The sequence below is a fragment of the Macaca thibetana genome, chromosome 2 (assembly GCF_024542745.1).
Source record: "Macaca thibetana thibetana isolate TM-01 chromosome 2, ASM2454274v1, whole genome shotgun sequence".
Lineage (NCBI taxonomy): Eukaryota > Metazoa > Chordata > Mammalia > Primates > Cercopithecidae > Macaca > Macaca thibetana.
Window position 1 is genome coordinate 76,452,903 of NC_065579.1, and position 18,295 is coordinate 76,471,197.

Sequence of the window (18,295 nt, forward strand, 5' to 3'; positions counted from 1 at the left end):
ATATCAGCATTTAAAACCTGTGCTTGTTTATGAAAAACACTCAGCAGCAGCCTTTTGGCTTTAACCTTTATAATATTCTGGATGCTAATTGTCCAGACCATCTCACCCTTCCAGGTTAATGAGGTGGCTAACAGACCACAAAAGAAAATGACTGACCAATCAAATTATGATAAACAAGCAAAACCAGAAAACAAAAAGCAAAACAAATGGAAAGATTGGACGTTACACAGGCTTTTATTGTCTTCAAAGAATGTACAGCAGCATTACCATTCTGTTGCCTCCTTGTGATGGATTGCAAAAAGAATCAGAAAAGGCACAACATGAATCTGCTCTCAGGACAATGATTGTAATCAAAATGGGAAGTGGTACAAATGTAAGCCATTCTCCTTTCAGTTTAAAGATTATAAATCCCTTATTCATCGGTTATGATCCAGGGCCTACTTGTGATTTTTATGGTTCTTCACCCGCTTGGAATTTTAAAACTATAATGTGAAGGGGCTACAGCTGTTCTCTTTCTGATTTTGATGTTTAATTCCCGCTTGGAGCATTGCACCCTGGTCTCTCCCTCTGTCCATCTGCAGCCCGAGCCTGCTGCCAATGCCTTTCACATGAGAAATTCAGTCCTTCCTGGTCCCTTCCACTCCAAATGTTAAGACACAGCATCTACTTCTCTAAGGGGCTCTGGAAAAATTTAGGAGCACTTGTAAAGGGTTTTGCTCTTTCTGGAAGACTTGAGCTATTCTCATGATCATTACGTAACTTATAATGGAAATGAGACCTACAGCAGGTTTGGACCCAGAAGACTTGGATTTTTATCTTCAATGTGCCTCTTTCTGGGAGTATGACCTGCTTTCTCTGAGCTTTTGTTTTTTCATTAGGAAAATAACTACCCTGCTTACTGCGCAGGGCTGTGTCGAAGATCAAAGGAGCTAATGCATGTGAAGTGCTTTGGGAACTGGGGCCAGCTTTTCAAATGTAAGATGTTGTCAGTATTGCTATCTGGCAGTGAGGTGAAAAAGGCAAGTGGGACATAGTAGTAACAGTGATTTGTAGCCTTGTAGATTTCTTAAGTACATTGAGTGCTTTGAGCTAGAGCTAGATGTTTCCTGTTTGTAAAAGACTCTTAACAGTGACTCTTAACCTCATGGTCCCTTGGGAGGCCTAGTTTTTCATCTAGTAAACTTGGGAGCCTTTAGGTGTAAGAAAAATTTTTTTTACCTGCTTCTGAGGGAACAACACATGTGATGCATGCTCTAAGGTACTCGGCTTATACCCTGGAAGATTCTTGTTTGTTGGGTCATGTGTTCTCACATATATTTTTCATTTTTTCTTTTTATTTGAAATTCTTCAGTAATTATCAAGATAAATATCTGTGTTCCAAAATATTTACAATGAATGAAGTTTAATGCTTATTGCAATCCTTTCTATTCATCATCATAGTCACGTTTTGAAAGTGACATCAGGCTGGGCGCAGTGGCTTATTCCAGCACTTTGGGAGGCCAAGGTGGGCGGATCACGAGGTCAGGAAATTGAGACCCTCCTGGACAACATGGTGAAACCCCGTCTCTACTGAAAATAGAAAAATTAGCTGGGTGTGGTGGCACATGCCTGTAATCCCAGCTACTTGGGAGGCTGAGGCAGGAGAATCGTTTGAACCCAGGTGGCGGAGGTTGCAGTGAGCTGAGACGGCACCACTGCACTCCAGCCTGGTGACAGAGCGATACTCCATCTCAAAAAGAAAAAGAAAATGACATCAAAGCTTGACACTGACACAATTTTGCCAAATATAATCTTTCACTGTTCTTTGAAGAGTCCATTTCTCTCTGGAATAACCATCCTTTCAACTTTGCTGTACTTTTTGCCTACGAAGACTCTTTCTCATGGCATCTACCTTGTTGGCAAGTTCTTCCTGTTTTCAGCTGTGCTGGGATGGCAGAATCCTAGTCACACACTGCTCCTTCACTTGTGGCTGTGCCTTCCTGCATAACCCATATGGGCCTTCTATTCGCGAACAATTTCCCGTTTCCTATGGTCAAAGCTGATGCAGAGCCTAACGCTTTTAACTACTGTCTATCTTTGAGTTGGATGCCTGACACTTCCAAATTTGGGTAGAACAATTTATTCTGTGGCTATTTTGGTTTTGCATTTTCTAATTTCATTCATGTCTAATTTCTTTCATTTCTAATTTCTATGGAGGGAAAAGCAGAATTAAGCCTACCTTTTATCAGGTGGTCTCATGATTTTAAAGAATCTCCACACATTAAAATTCCATTTTTATGTAATATCATTTTAATAGAAATGCTCATTTTATGGAAGGAAAATGACTGATAAATTGTGAATGATTCTTAGGAGCCTCTTATACCCTTTTTATTGCATTTTGATGTGGCTTACTTCATTCATAAGGGTGGAAGAGTTGGAACTGTGGCATGTTTTATCTCCTCTCATTATTCAACAAAAGATAATTTTTTTCAATAAATATTTAGAGAAAATTTCTGAGTTTTCTTTTCTCAATAGTACATTTTTTAAGAAATAGAATGACCACAGACTCAATTCAAAATTGATATTTTAAAGCCATTCTTTCAATTCATTTATTCTCTTAACAGCCCCAAGGAGTAAGATATGATATTATTATTTCTATTTTGCAGATGGGGTGAGTTAGCTGTATCTTGGGCCATGGGTTCAGAGGATGCAAGCCCCAAGCTTTGGCAGCTTCCATATGGTGTTGAGCCTGCAGGTGCACAAGAGTCAATAATTGAGGTTCGGGAAACTCCTCCTAGATTTCAGAGGGTGTTTGGAAACACCTGGATGTCCAGACAGATTTGATGCAAGGGCAGGGCTCTCATGAAGAACCTCTGCTAAGACAATGGGGAAGGGAAATGTGGGGTCAGAGTCCCCACACACAATCCCTACTGGGGCACTGCCTAGTGCAGCTGTGAGAAGAAGGCCACCATCCTCCAGACCCCAGAATGGTAGATCCATCAACAACTTGCACTGTGTGCCTGGAAAAGCCACAGACACTCAACACCAGCCTGTGAAAGCAGCCAGGAAGGAGGCTGCACCCTGCAAAGTCACTGTGATGGAGCTGCCCAAGACAATGGAAACCCACCTCTTGTATCAGCGTGACCTGGGTATGAGACATGGAGTCAAAGGAGATCATTTTGGAGCTTTAAGATTTCACTGTATTTCTGGATTTTTGATTTGCATGGGGCCTGTAGCCCCTTTGTTTTGGCCAATTTCTCCCATTTGGAATGGCTGTACCCAATACCTGTACCTCCATTGTATCTAGGAAGTAACTAACTTGCTTTTTATTTTACAGGCTTATAGGTGGAAAGGACTTGCCTTGTCTCAGATGAGATGACTTTGGACTGGGTACTTCTGAGTTGTTAATGCTGAAATGAGTTAAGACTTTGGGGGATTGTTGGGAAGGGATGATTGCTTTTGCAATGTGAGGACCTGAGATTTGGGAGGGGTCGGGGTGGAATGATATGGTTTGGAAGTGTCTCCATCCAAATCTCATCTTGAATTCCCATGTGTTGTGGGAGGGACCTGGTGGGAGGTAATTGAATCATGAGGCCAGGTCTTTCTTGTGCTGTTCTCATGATAGTGAATGGGTCTCATGAGATCTGATGGTTTAAAAATGGGAGTTTCTCTGCACAAGCCCTCTCTTTGCCTGCTGCCATCCATGTAAGATGTGACTTGCTCCTCCATGTCTTCTGACATGATTGTGAGGCCTCCTCAGCCATGTGGCACTATAAGTCCAGTAAATCTCTTTCTTTTGTAAATTGCCCAGTCTCAGGTATGTCTTTATCAGCAGCGAGAAAGCGGACTAATACAGGTACCCATCGTCCTGAAATATGGGGTGCTCCAGGGTGGGGTTACCCAAAAGATAGGGCAGCAAGTTAGGTAGAGCTGGTTCTTGAAATCCCAGTGCCTTTGAAGTAGTCTGGAATCTCTTGTGGATATAGGGAGCTGCTTCTGGTGTGAAAGTGTGTGACATTCATACACCCATGCAGATTCAGATTGTGAAATTCATAAAGATTATTCTGATCATGGTGTGGAGGGGGGATTGGAGTGAGGAGAAATCAGGGAGAATGATACCTGTTATGGGGTACATCATTGTGACCCCCCAAATTCATGTGTTGAAAGCCTAACCTTCAATGGGATGATATTAGGAGATGCAGCCTTTGGGAGGTAATTAGGTCATAAGGGTAGAGACTTAATGATGGGATTATTGTTTTCATAAATAGAGACACGGTGAGCTTGCTTCCCTTTTCTACTCTCTACCAGGTGAGAATATAGCAGGAAAGCATCCATCTATAAGCCAGGAAGAGGGTCCTCACCAGACATCAGATCTGCTAGCACCTTCATCTTGAACTTCCTAGACTCCATAACTAGGAGTAATAAATGTTGTTTATGCCACCCAGTTTATGATAATTTGTTATAGCAGCAAACTGAGGCAAGGCCCATCCACAATGACAACTTGTAGGAGATGTGAAAAAGTCTGAACTAAGGCAATGACAGTGGGAATGAAGCAGGCAAGGTGGAAAAAATTGACATTTTGTGCTAGAATAGAAAAAAAAGACTGCCTTGTTGCAAAGTATAAGGGAGAAGACGTACTTCTATCTTAAAAAGATCTAGAGTTCTGGCAGAGCATGCATATATTTAGTTTTAAATTGTTATTATTTGGACCACAGCTCATTAAATACCTCAAATAATTGGTTTTTCTGTGTTAAACATTTATGAGAAAGGCAAATGACAAGAAAATAGACTGAAACCAATTTTATTTTCCAGTAAGTCATTTCTACTTTCTGTTTTGGGACCACTTCATATTAGTTCAATTTCATACATCTTTGGTGTCACATTCCTGCCCCTCTGTCCTCTGAACATCCATTTTCTGGTTGTCCTGCATTCATACACCCACACAGAGCTAGCAGCCCCTTCTTCGCTGCCGCATAGACTCAGTTAGGCAGCACTGTCAGAGATATTTCTGGACAGTCCTTTGCAGTCTTGCCCCCTCTGCTATAGTGTTAACTCCTTTAGTCCAAGGACTGTTTTTTTACTCTACTTTCTATCTTAGAGGGAGGACACTAATATTTAGAGTCTCCACTTTGTGTCACACACGATTTAGGCCATTAAAATATATGGGGGCTCTCAATATCCATATGAGGACTATTATCATCATTTCATGGATTTGGTAACTGAGATCTGGATTGCACAATGAGAAAGCCAATGCTTTCTGTGTTACTTCACATTATTGTCCTAATGTCCATTCTATGTCCTGGCATATATTTGGATGCTTTCATTTAATTAGCATTATATGGAGGTCAATTTTCTCATCAATAGACAGCTCTTTCTGTGCTAGTGGAAGGGAATCTCTGTCCCTGGAGTATATAAATAGTATTGTGTTTCCACTTTGTTCTTAGTTAAATGCATTGTGTGTGTTAGTTCAGGAACTTCACTTTGCTACCACTTATGTTTTTATGGGATAATGTGACTCAAGGGACTAACACTGGTTACAGATGTTCCCAGTACATCCTTAGCTTCTCCTGTGTTAAGTAACCATGTGTTATGTTAACAATAAGATCACAAATCTCAATGCTCTTTGAGTACCTACCTTTGTACTAGTAGAAAATTTCAGGCTTTTCCTGGGATTATTCTGCTCAAGTATTCCCAGGAGGTACTGTTGTGCAAGGTGGGTCCTTGAGCAATCACCATCTGTCTTAAACCAAGGCAGATCCTATAGTTCTGCTTTATAAAGAAAGGCTTTATTGGGGAAACAATACAAGGTTCAGTCAGATGTAATATTTGTCATGTCCACAGCATGATGTGCTGGCTGTAGGGCATTGTGTTGGACAAACTGTAGGTGTACATTTTGGGAGCAGAACCTGCTTCCTTGTTGATCTCTTATCTTAAGGAAAAGTATTAAAGGGGATAGATACTGTTGTTGTCTGGCTCTGTGTCCCCACCCAAATCTCATCTTGAATTGTAACCTGAATTGTAATCCCCATGTGTTGGGGGCAGGACCTGGTGGAAGGTAATTGAATCATGGGGATGGTACCCTCATGCTGTTTTCATGATAGTGAATGAGTTCTCATGAGATATGATGGTTTTATAAGAGGCTTGCCCCCTTTGCTCTGCACTTTTCTCTCCTGCCTCCATGTGAAGGAGGACACGTTTGCTTCCCCTTCACCTCCCATCATTATTGTAAGTTTCCTGAGGCCTCCCCGGCCATGTGGAATTGTGAATAAATTAAACTTCCTTCCTTTATAAATTACCTGGTCTTGGGCTGTTCTTTATTAGCAGTGAAAGAACAGACTAATACAGATAGTAACAGACTATAGGATTTTCATGGCCAGTTGTCTGGAAAAGCCAGTTGCCCTGCTCCTGGGGACCTTGGGTCCACAGAAACTTACAATCGAGGTCTGAAGGCTGAGATCCAGTTCAGCTCATCCTGTCAGAAGAAGGGGGGAGCTCTCAATTCCATCTGACTTACTGTCCAGGCCAGTGCTGTTCAACAGAAATGTGATTTGAGCCACCTATGTAATTTTGAATATTTTAGTAACTACATTAAAAAATTAACAAAAAACAAGTAACATTAATTTTAATAATATATTTTCTTTGAATCACTATATCTGAAAATTATTTTTATGTAATCAATATAAAAATTGTTACTGAGTTGTTTTACATCCTTTTTTAATACCAAGTCTTTGAAATTAAGTGTGTATTTTACACTTACAGCACATCTCAATTTGAATGCTAAATTTTCATCCAGAATACTTGATCTGTATTTAGATTTCATAAAATGTATAGTTAAAAAGTCAATATTCATATCCAAGTTGTCTCAAATATACTTCAACATTTTCCAGTAACTGAATTGAGTATCAGTTTTTAACTGATTTTAACTTGTCAAAGTTAAGTTTAAATTTAAAAATTTAGTTATGCCGGGCGTGGTGGCTCAAGCCTGTAATCCCAGCACTTTGGGAGGCTGAGACGGGCGGATCACAAGGTCAGGAGATCGAGACCATCCTGGCTAACACGGTGAAACCCCGTCTCTACTAAAAAATACAAAAAACTAGCCGGGTGAGGTGGCGGGCGCCTGTGGTCCCAGCTACTCCGGAGGCTGAGGCAGGAGAATGGCCTAAACCCGGGAGGCGGAGCTTGCAGTGAGCTGAGATCCGGCCACTGCACTCCAGCCTGGGCGACAGAGCCAGACTCAGTCTCAAAAAAAAAAAAAAAAAAAAAAAAAAAAAAATTTAGTTATTTGTTTGCACTAGCCAATTTCAGGGCCTCAGTTGTCCCACATGAGTAGTGGCTACCAAATTGGAGAGTGAGTTCCCACGGTCATTTTTGGGCAATCTCGGGCATGTATATTTCTAATTTTACTTAGGATCCACAAGGTCCTAAAAACAGTAATATGAAAATAAAACACAGAAAAGCAGTATGTCAATTCCCTATTCTGGAGTAAAACTGCCTGGTTCAAATTCAAGCTTTGCTACTTTCAAGCTGTAAGAAAGTCATTCCACCCCTTGGGCTTGACGTTACTATTAGGTAAAAAGAAGATAACATTTCTTGTCTCAGCATTGTGATAAGGACTAAGCTGAACAATGTTTGGTTTATAGTGAGTTGTCAATACAGGTAAGGTATTATTGCTTCAGTGTTTAAAAATTATTTCATAATTCATTATGTCATTTATTCCTTACTAAAACCTTATTAGGTAGGAAAAGAATTATCCCTTTTTACACAGAGCTAGGATTTGAACACAGGTCTTCAAAATCCAAGCCCATTTTGCTTTTCATATGATGATTACTATCATCATCAGCTAACTTGAGTGGTACCCATGAGAGGTATCTTTCTATTTAACAGCTGTACTACACCAGCGTTCCCTTCCAGCTTTATGGAAGCAGACCTGAGACAACAATTTTATCTGTAAACCTGTTGTATGAATTTTAGAGAAAGGGCTGACTTCCTACTAACATCAGGGATTTGGTCTTCTCATTTCTCACTAAATATTTGCCTTGCTACTTTTTCAAACATTTATCTTAAAAGGAAACTAAAGTCTTGATTATTAATGCATATTAATTCTGCACATTGCCTTGGATTGGCAGATCACAATAAAAGCATATATTCAATATATAATTTTCAAATTCCCATACTATTTATTATATCACATGCATGGAGAATAATTTTGAGCTTTGATTACCTCCTGTGGTCTGTCTCTGGCTTTTTTCATTAAGATACAAACAGAGTATGCTCACATAACTTTTGGGATGCTCTTTGGGTCTATTTTCTGACTTACCTTTCCTTTGATGGTTTGTCATAAATAGCTGCCTGCCTCCAAGTGTCATTACACTCCATCTTGACAATCTGCTGCTTGTCAAGATTGTACAATAGTCCTTTGTATCCATGTCCATGAGCCCAGGAAACTGCTGAGTGGATCAGGCCACTTGTGAAATATCTGATTGAACTTAGACTCCATCATACCATCTCAATGAATCAAGCCACCGTAAATCACAGCTTTGCTCTGCCAGTGGTCTCTCAACCTTCAATACCTTTTGATTTAAGGGACATTGGTCTGTGATCATCTCATATTTCATGAGATGATATACTGTGAGTACAGGGAAAGAACTAAACAAAATAATCAGAGGAGAAACTTATGGGGAACACAAGTGAGACAGATAAGGGACAACCCATATATTACCATATTTGTTATTTGTAAACACAGATAAAATACCATAATTTGTTCTTTAGTAATAGTTACTTAGTGACCTTCTGGACTTCCTGCACCAGGGATGCTTGGTGGAGGCAGTCATAAAAATTTTTACACCTTAAAGAATTCTTTAAGTGAAATGCTTCCTTTGGCTTCTGTCTGTGCAATCACCATTATTTATGATGCCAGTATCAGAATATATATATATGTGTGTGTGTGTATATATATATTCTGAAAAAATAATTTTTTCTTATAAAGAAAAAATATATATTTTTATATAAACTAGGAAGAAAAGGTGATGTGAATTAGTTCTTTCTCTGCAAAGTGATAAACAATAATAATTTTTAAAAGACTTTATTATCAAGGAACATATTACATAACATTAAGGAAAAGATAACAAAATTACTCATAATTGCTCCTACTAGAGATAGCCATTCTTAATATCTTATTTCTTTCCAGTCTTTTATAGGTATATATTCAATAACATATATATATTCAATTCAAATTATAATGTAGTTATAATTATGTGGCATATATTAATTGTTCTATATCTTTTTTCTTTTAACATAATTTTATAAAAAGTTTTATTTTCAATTGACAACTAATAATTGTATATAATGTGATATTTCATTATATGTGTATATTGTGGAATGATCCAATCAGGCTAATTAACATACCCCTCACTGCAAATATTTATCACTTCATTATGGTGAGAACATTTAAAATTCTCTTTTAGCTATTTTGAAATATACATTATCGTTAACTTGTAGTCACCATCCTGTGGAATAGATTACCAGAACTTACTCTTCCTTTCTAACCATAATTTTGTCCTCTTTGACCAATGTCTTCCCTTTTCCTGTCTCCCCCAAGTTTCTTGTAACTACTATTCAACTCTCTACTTTCTGTGAGCATCCTTTCTGTTGCAGGGGTGTGTGAAAATGTGCAGCCACTCCTCTGCTTGGGAGGGTGAGTTGCTGCCAGTGGTTTCTGTCTTGGCTCCATTAGTGGCAGCTATACGTGGGGAATGTCAATGGGGTCCAGGAATGTGGCGGTGTAGGGATGTCTGGGCCCCAGGGCAAGATGCTGTGTGGTGGGCACTGGGTTCTCAAACTGGCATCCTGCTGGAGCTACTTAGGACCTGGGTGTTCGTGGGACTCTTTGTGAGCTCCCTCTCTGGAGTAGTCTTCAGGCCATTCTTTATGTTACTCAGGGCCTGCAAGGGTCAAGGGGCTTTCCAATAGCTAGCACTGCAGGAGTCTGCAGTGGGAATATGGACCACTGGGGGTCTCTCACTTACCCTTTACCTGCATTAGAAAACTTCTCCAGGCTCCCAGCCAATAGAAGCTGAGCAGGCTGACCTGCTTCCCTTTCCTTCCTTGCTTTCAGTGTTTTCTTTCCCTTGTCAGATGAATTCCAGTGTTCTCTCTTATGTAATCTATTTGAAGTATAATTATCTACTTGCTGTTTGGTTCTTCTTTGTGGAAGAAGCAAGTGTCAGATGCATTTAGTCAGCCACCTTGAACTGTTTTGTCCTCTGATAATTCTTTTACCTTATTGAGGAATCCCCATATTGTTTTCCAAAATGGTTGTACTAATTTACAATACCACCAACCATCTACAAGGGTTTTCTTTTCTTCAAATCCTCAACAACACTTAATATCTTTAATCTTTTTATAAATAGCAAATCTAACATATGTTAGGTGATATCTCACTGTGGTTTTAATTTACATTTCTCTGATGATTAGAGATGTTGAGCATTTTCTTATTTATCTGTTGTCCACTTATATTTTCATTTGAGAAATGTCTTTTCAGGTCTTTTGCCATTTTTTATATGGTTGTTTTATTTTTACTGAGTAGTTTGAGTTCCTTGTATATTTTAGATATTAGCCCTTTATCCAATAAATGATTTGCAAATATTTCATCCCAATCTGTGGGTTGTCTCTTCATTCTGTTAATCGTTTCCTTTGCTGTGCAAAAACTCTTTAGTTTGATGCAATCCCAGTTGTTTATTTTTGCTTTCATTATATGTGCTTTTGGGCTCTTAAGAAATTGCAGCCCAGACCAATATTATGGAGCTTCCCTTCTATATTCCCTACTAGTAGTTTTACAATTGCAGATCTTACATTTAAGTCTTTAACCCGTTTTGAGTTGATTCTTGTATAAGGAGTGGAACAAGGGTCCATTTTTACTTTTCTGCATGTGGATATCCAATGTTACCAATGCCTTTCACTGAAGAGATCATCCTTTCCTCGTTGTGTATTCTTGGCACCTTTGTCAAAAGTCAATTGACCATAAATGTGTGGGTTTATTTTAGGGCTCTGTATCTTATTTCATTGGTCAATGTGCTGTTTTATTTTAGGGCTCTGTATCCTATTTCATTGGTCAATGTGCTGTTTTTGTGCTAGTACCATGCTGTTTTGGTTACTATAGCTTTGTAATCTATTTTGAAATCCAGTAGTATGATGCCTCTAGCTTTAATATTATACATTTTTGTATGTTATTAGGTTAAGATTAGATAAACTGTCATAAATCATTTAGTCTATTACTTCTGCTGGGAAATTTTGATTGGTTTCATTTTATTTTTTGAGCTTTTATCAATGTATTTCAAAATTCTATTTATTTTTCACTATTAAACAAAATATGTTTTCCTATTTTACTCAGGATCTGGGCTCTTCCTCCTTATTCTATTCTCAAATCTTTTTGTTGGCATCAGTTGAGGTCTTCAGTGATGGCTATCAACTCACTACCTTGTCAAACATGTGCAAACTTGACTACCTTGTCAAATTTGTGTTGCATAGCTTAAGGGGCAGAGAAAATACAACATAAAGGATCTAGAGGAAAACAACCACTTAATGAGAAGACTTAACTGATGTCAGCCGCCATACCATGTATGACTATCGTTATAAGAGTTGGGAAAGTACATTATAACTTTTATAAGTTCAATTTTGCATTTATATTGTTTTCTATATCTGTAGGTGGCCCGTGAATAATTCTTAATGAATGCCCATGATTATAGATGTATACTATAAACATTATTGGGTAGACCTGGTATACCTTCATCCATTTTGAAAGATCAAGGCAGTGAAAGAGGTATCAATGGTTATTTTATAAGCTCTTTAAACAAGAAAAATCTGAACAAAAGTCAAGTCAAACTTGCTGAGAATATTTATTGCTGTCAGTTGAGATTAATGAAGCATAGAGTGTCTTCGGTAAAGATGAACTGAGGGGAATACCACCTCTTTCTTTTGGTGACAAGTTTTTGTTATCCAGCTGTCACAGTGCTAGGTGGGCACTGGGATGGGTGCCCTTGCCTCCTCTTCTGGGATGTGTTAGTGGTAGTGCCTGCTCCCTAATGACTAGCTTTGCTGAACAATTTGAAGTCGCTTCATTTTTGTTTTTTGCCTTCGAGCCATTCTCAGTTTTTTAGTTTTTAAGAAACTGTCCTCTAATTGGTATAGAAAATCTTCAATTTGTCCAACCTAGAAGAAATAAACAGATGCAACAAGATTTGTTGTTGGTATCCTGGGTTTTGTATACTTATAAAAAATGGTGAGGTATTTAAAATAAATGGCACATACAAATCCATGTTGGAACAGAACTGGCAGAAACAGAAATGATTAAACACAAAAGCCTCCTTCTGTTTCCATTACAGGTCCCCCTGTTTTACTAACTTAACGCAAAGCAGAAGCACAGGAGTTTGCTTTATCACTTGGTCCAAGCTATTGGAATGGAAATGGGGATTACTGTCACCATGCAGTTTTTAATGGTCAGTAAAACCAGGGATTTCAAAAGAAAGTGAACGGTAAAAGATTAATCCATGGCAAGCCTTTTCTCCATCTCCTTTGCCAACAGTAAGAGTGAAAACAAACAAACAAACTTACTTCCCTCAAAGCCAGAGATTCTAGCATTTAGATGCCCCTAACCAACAAGGGAGAAAAATGAATATTTGTATAGTCTTGGCAAGAATCATTTCTCCTTTCAATCAAAATGAACTTCTGAAAGAATGTATTCTCTTAAAAAATGCCACACTCCAGGGAATAAGATAAAATAATGATAGACACAACAATTCTTGAAAAAGAGTTAGTCTTTCTTCAAAGAAAACTTACAATTATTCAATGGCAGTTGATAGAATGTATCATACTGTTTGTCAGAAAAAAACTATAGAATAAAAGTTTACACATATGCTGAATTGAGTTCTCATGAAAGTCAGTAGATATATAATTCATACTTAACCCTGACTCCTAGGACCTGCATATTGTATTAGCCTAACATTACTCACTGAAGAGCTCATTGTCATAAAGTTAACTCAAAGCTATAGAGCACTTACTATTCAAGGTACGTGAACGTATCATCTACTTAAGATAAAAGCACTTACAACTTCAATTTTCCAATTTTGAGTTCCACTTTTAAATTGCTTGATTTATCATTCAGAGTAATATCCAAAGGATGATTCAGATTGTCAAAAAGAGAATAATAAATGGTAGCACTCATCCATATGTTATGCTTAGATCTTATATCATACTAGTGATATAAACTGTCCATTGTTTTCTTTAAGAAAACAAGATAAATTATTTATATGAAAACCATTCTTTTTGAAACTCTTGTAAAAACTATTTCAGGTACATTTTTAAAAAGCACATTGTTTTTTATGATGTCTGATCACTGCAGGACACATCAAAATCATTTGACAGAATATTCTTGGATTCCTCCATGAAGTCAATGCATTATTCTATGTATTCCATACACACACATGCGCGCGCGCACACACACACACACACACATACATACACAATATCTGATTTTCACCAAAGTAAGACATTTAAAAATTAACATGGAGCACAATCAGTGCAAATACAATGGATGGCAGCTTACCATTACTTCAATAGTTGAGTTGATGATTCATTCACATTATTTGTACTGACAATATATTATTTAAATCAAAGCTCTTTACAATGAGAATATTTGCAATTAGCCCAAATATACTTTAAAATTACATTTCTAATGCAGTAAAAAAGCTTCCTTCAATAAGACAGTGAAATAATTGTTTTTAAATATCCATCAGGTATCTGCTGTCTTTTAAAAACAATTGTATTCATTAAGAGTAGTATTTAGTAACAGGTTTGCATTTTATTTTAAAAAGACAAGAAACACAAGATGTGTCACTGGAAAAAAAGAATTCTGCTGAATTAACTGGGCAGGTCCAGACCACATATTATGTGTGTGCTGTATCTGGCCTGTATGTTCATCTCCTACCTGGCCTGTCTCCCTCCTGTGCTTTTAATCCATCTCATAAAGATACCAGAATGAACTTTTAAACAGATAAATCTGATCTCACATCTTTCCCTTGCTCAAATTACATTAAATGGATTTCTTTTTTTTTCTTTTTCTTTTTTTTTTTTTGAGACGGAGTCTTGCTCTGTCGCCCAGGCTGGAGCGCAGTGACCAGATCTCGGCTCACTGCAAGCTCCGCCTCCCGGGTTCCCGCCATTCTCCTGCCTCAGCCTCCCGAGTAGCTGGGACTACAGGCGCCCGCCACCTCGCCCGGCTAGTTTTTTGTATTTTTTAGTAGAGACAGGGTTTCACTGTGTTAGCCAGGATGGTCTCGATCTCCTGACCTCGTGATCCACCCGTCTCGGCCTCCCAAAGTGCTGGGATTACAGGCTTGAGCCACCGCGCCCGGCCCATTAAATGGATTTCTAAACTCTTACCATGGTCTATACACCTGTATACCTGGGTTATCAGGTTTCACTTGCATCTCTGGCACTAATATCAATCCATCTGCTTTAGCTATGGGGGATATCTCTCAATTATCTGAGCACAGCCATGCACTGTTCTATGTCCCCTCCATCTTCCTAATGGAACATGTCCATTAGAACACTTACATATCCTCTGGATTTCAGGTCAAACATCAATGCCTCAGGGAAGTCTTCCTTTAGAACCGAGGCCAAGTTGTTTGTCTCAGTAACATTTTTTCATCTCTTCAGATATCATAATTTTTAAACTTAATTGTTTATAATGATTTATATAATATCTGTCTTCTCATCTGGACTTTCAGCTCCATAAGGCAGGGACCAGGTCCATGTTGTCCACTATTTCCAAAACCTAGGATATTGTAGACCCTCAGTAATCCTACTCTCTGATAAAAGAGTTGAAGAGATTCAGAAAACCATGTGTTTTTTCCATATTTAAGTGATACCTGGAATGAAGGATATCAGAAGGCCTTCTTTTCCTCTATAAATTAAATAAACACTTGTTTATTTCTCATGCCACCATTCTTTTACCATTGTTTAGCTTTGAGACTGTCAAGACAAGCAAGGTTACGACAAGGTGTTGCCTGTATACTTGAAACAGCCAGGAGTAGAAAGGGCACTGGATGAGGAGTCAGCAGGAATGTTGAATTCTGCTCTCGGGTTGGCTTCTAACCCTGCTCTGTGACCCCAGGGAAATTACTTGGCCTTTCTGAACTTCAGTTTTCACCAACAGTTGGTATTAAAAGAGGATTGGCTTGGATAATTTCCAAAGACACATCTGGTCATAAAATTCCGTGACTTACAACCATATCAGATCCAAGTAGTCCAGTCCTAAAAATGAGTACTCACATTTTCAAATCAGAGGTTATTCTCTTAGATTACACCATTAGATGAATGACACAATATGCCGCAAAGTAAGTCAATTTTAGCTTCTATATTTACTGACGTGTAGGAGAGCTGCAACATGTTTTTTAGAAAAACTGGTTCTTTCTTTTCTTTTCTTTTTTTTTTTTTATGTCAAGGAAAGAAAAATGCTGGTTAAAGAGAAAATAGATTCATATAACTAGAAGAACAGATTGCAAATGATAGAAATTTCTGTAAAGCCCTTGGGAAAATAAAATACAAAGAAATATGTAAGTACACAAGAAAGTACACAAGAAAGTACACAGTTTTTGAAGCAGAGGCTTTATTAGACTCTCTTTGGTACAGAATCTACTTGCTTAACTGTATCAGATAGGCTACTTGGTCATTCTGGGTCTAACTTTCCCTTTGCAAAATGGGCAGATAACATTTTTGTGTGTGTATATATGTGCCAATGCTGACTTGACATTACAGTGATATGGACATTAGACCAAATGAGCTTGCAGAGAATTTTAGGCTGTCTAATGATGGAGGGGAACGAACTATCTCTGTCGGAGGGCAGGTTCTGACCCATCATATGACTGTTGTTCATAACCCATATCAAAGAGTAAAGAAATTGTCATCAGCCAGTTTCTCAACGCCTTTTAATTCACATTTAAACACTACTATTATGGGCTGAATCGTGTCCCCCTCTCAATTTACGTGTTAAAGTACCCAGTACTTTTGAATGTGGCCTTATCTGGAGGTATTTACATAGCTAATCAAGTTAAAATGAGGTCCTTAGGGCAGGCCCTAATCCAAAATGACTGGTGTCATTATAAAACAGGGACATTTGGAGACAGATGCACACACAGGAAGAATACCATGTGAAGAGGAAGGCAGAGATTGGGGTGATGCCCCCACAAGCCAAGGTACAATAAAGAATGCCAGCAAATCACCAGAAACTAGGGGAGAGGCATGGAACAGTTCCTTCTTCACAGCCCTTGGAGGACCCAACCTTGAAGACACTAATTTCAGATTCTTACGCTCCAGAATTGTGAAACAATACATTTCTGTTATTTAAGCCCTTCAGTTTTTGGTACTTTGCTATGGCAGTCCTAGCATCTGAATATAACTACTAAGCCATAAAGTGAAGGGAAGAGCAATTAAGTTATAATTTTCCCCTCAAACATGACTTTGATCTTTTCTGAAACTCATTTCCCACTGATGTTCCCTACGTGGTTGATGCCCCTTGGCACAGGCGTAGTGTATACCTTGGGAACCAGGCTTCTCTCTTGCCAGTAATGGCTGTGAGAAGAAGTTGATCTCAAACATGAATGAACAAGTAAATTATACTGAGAAGGAAGATGCTGGGCTTGAATTTAGGCTTCCTATTAAATTTCATGTAGTCTGAATCAAGGAGAGAGGATTAGGTGTGTTTATATGGGTTTGCTTGCACATGTTCATGCCTCAGGAATTGAGTGCTCAAATAATTTTTTTAATTAAAGCTTTAAAAGATTTTTTTAAAGAAGAAAGTTGAGGAAATAGAAATAAAATTCATCAGGAATAAATATCAGGCTTATATGACTATAGTGGTAGTTACAGAATGGGAATGTGTTTCAGTGATTAGCAGTTTGGACCAAAATCATCTCGGCAAAACAGACATTTCACCCCACCACAGTGGATTTGATAACATTAGTTTCTTTGCTCTGTTTCAGTTTTATTTCCAGACCAAGAGCTTTTAAATATTTATCATCCAAAATGGTTTGAATTTTAATTCTTATTAGAATTACAGTTGTTTTCAAATAGGCTTGAAATTAATTTCTAAAATAAACTTAGTTTCTGAAACGGAGTTGTTTCTACTATTCATAATACAGCAGTTTCCTTTAGCTTTGGGCTAGTATTCAAACAGACAGACAAGCCCCTAAGGTTTTCCTTTTTCATTTAGTGAATTTGGTATATTATTTAGTTTTTTGTCATAAGAGTGTAACATAAAAATCTGGGATACCTACCCCTGAGATTTTATAAAACATGCAAAAAAAAAAAAAAGCCAAACTATATCACCAGCTCTTGAAAATACCCATAATGATAAGTCTTTTCAGTGTGTTTAATATAGAGTTAGAAACTCTTATGAAATTTTGCTATCAGATAGTCCAGGAAACTATGTGTTATGGTCTGAATGTCTATGTGCCCCCAAATTCATACGTTGAAATTCTAACTCCCAAAGTGATAGTATTAGAATATAAGATCTTTGGGAGGTGATTAGGTCACAAGAATGGAGCTCTCGTGAATGGCATTAGTGCCCTTATGAAAAGAGGCCCAAGGGAACTTGTTTGCTCTGTCCACCATGTGAAGACACAGCTAGAAGGCACCATCTATGAACCAGAAAAGGGGCCTTCAGTGGACACTGAGTCTGCCACTGCCTTGATTTTCCAGCCTCTAGAATGATGAAAAATAAATTTCTGTTGTTCATAAGCTACCCAGTCTATGGCATTTTATTATAGCAGCCTGAACAGGCTGAGGTACCATGTATCATAGTTTTAAAAAAATTCATTTTGGTAAGATTTATCTGAAGGTTTGAATATATATTATTAAATTAAACTTTTGTTTTGAGATAATTGAGGATTCACACACATCAGTAAAAAGTAACTCAGTAAGACCCAGCATAATTTTTACCCAGTGTCCGTCAGTGGTAATATCTTGCCAAACTGTAGAATACTATAGCCAGGATATTGACATTGATACAGTCAAGACACGGAACAGTTCTATTACCACGAAGATCTCTCGTGTTGCCTTTTTATAGCCATCCGTTTTCCTCCTGGTCCCTAACTTCTTCTTAAGCCCTGGCAACCACTAATACAATAGTAAGTTCTTTTTTTTTTTTTTGAGACAGTCTCGCTCTGTCACCCAATCGGCATAGTCTCGGCTCACAGTAACCTCTGCCTCTTGGGTTCAAGTGATTCTCTTGCCTCAGCGTCCTGAGTAGCTGGGATTACAG

At 38.2% G+C, this 18,295-nt stretch overlaps 1 protein-coding gene across 2 annotated transcripts in view; it reads right to left on the bottom strand.

Moving 5' to 3' along the window:
• Nucleotides 1–11,849: 11,849 nt before the first annotated feature.
• The window catches only part of SPATA16 (spermatogenesis associated 16), a 261,852-nt gene continuing 255,406 nt past the window's right edge, over nucleotides 11,850–18,295 (bottom strand). For both annotated transcript variants that reach the window (XM_050778289.1, XM_050778290.1), the window contains exon 11: nucleotides 11,850–12,186. In XM_050778289.1, the coding sequence (XP_050634246.1) occupies nucleotides 12,064–12,186 (123 nt within the window). In that variant the 3' untranslated portion in view covers nucleotides 11,850–12,063. The remainder of the gene's footprint in view (nucleotides 12,187–18,295) is intronic.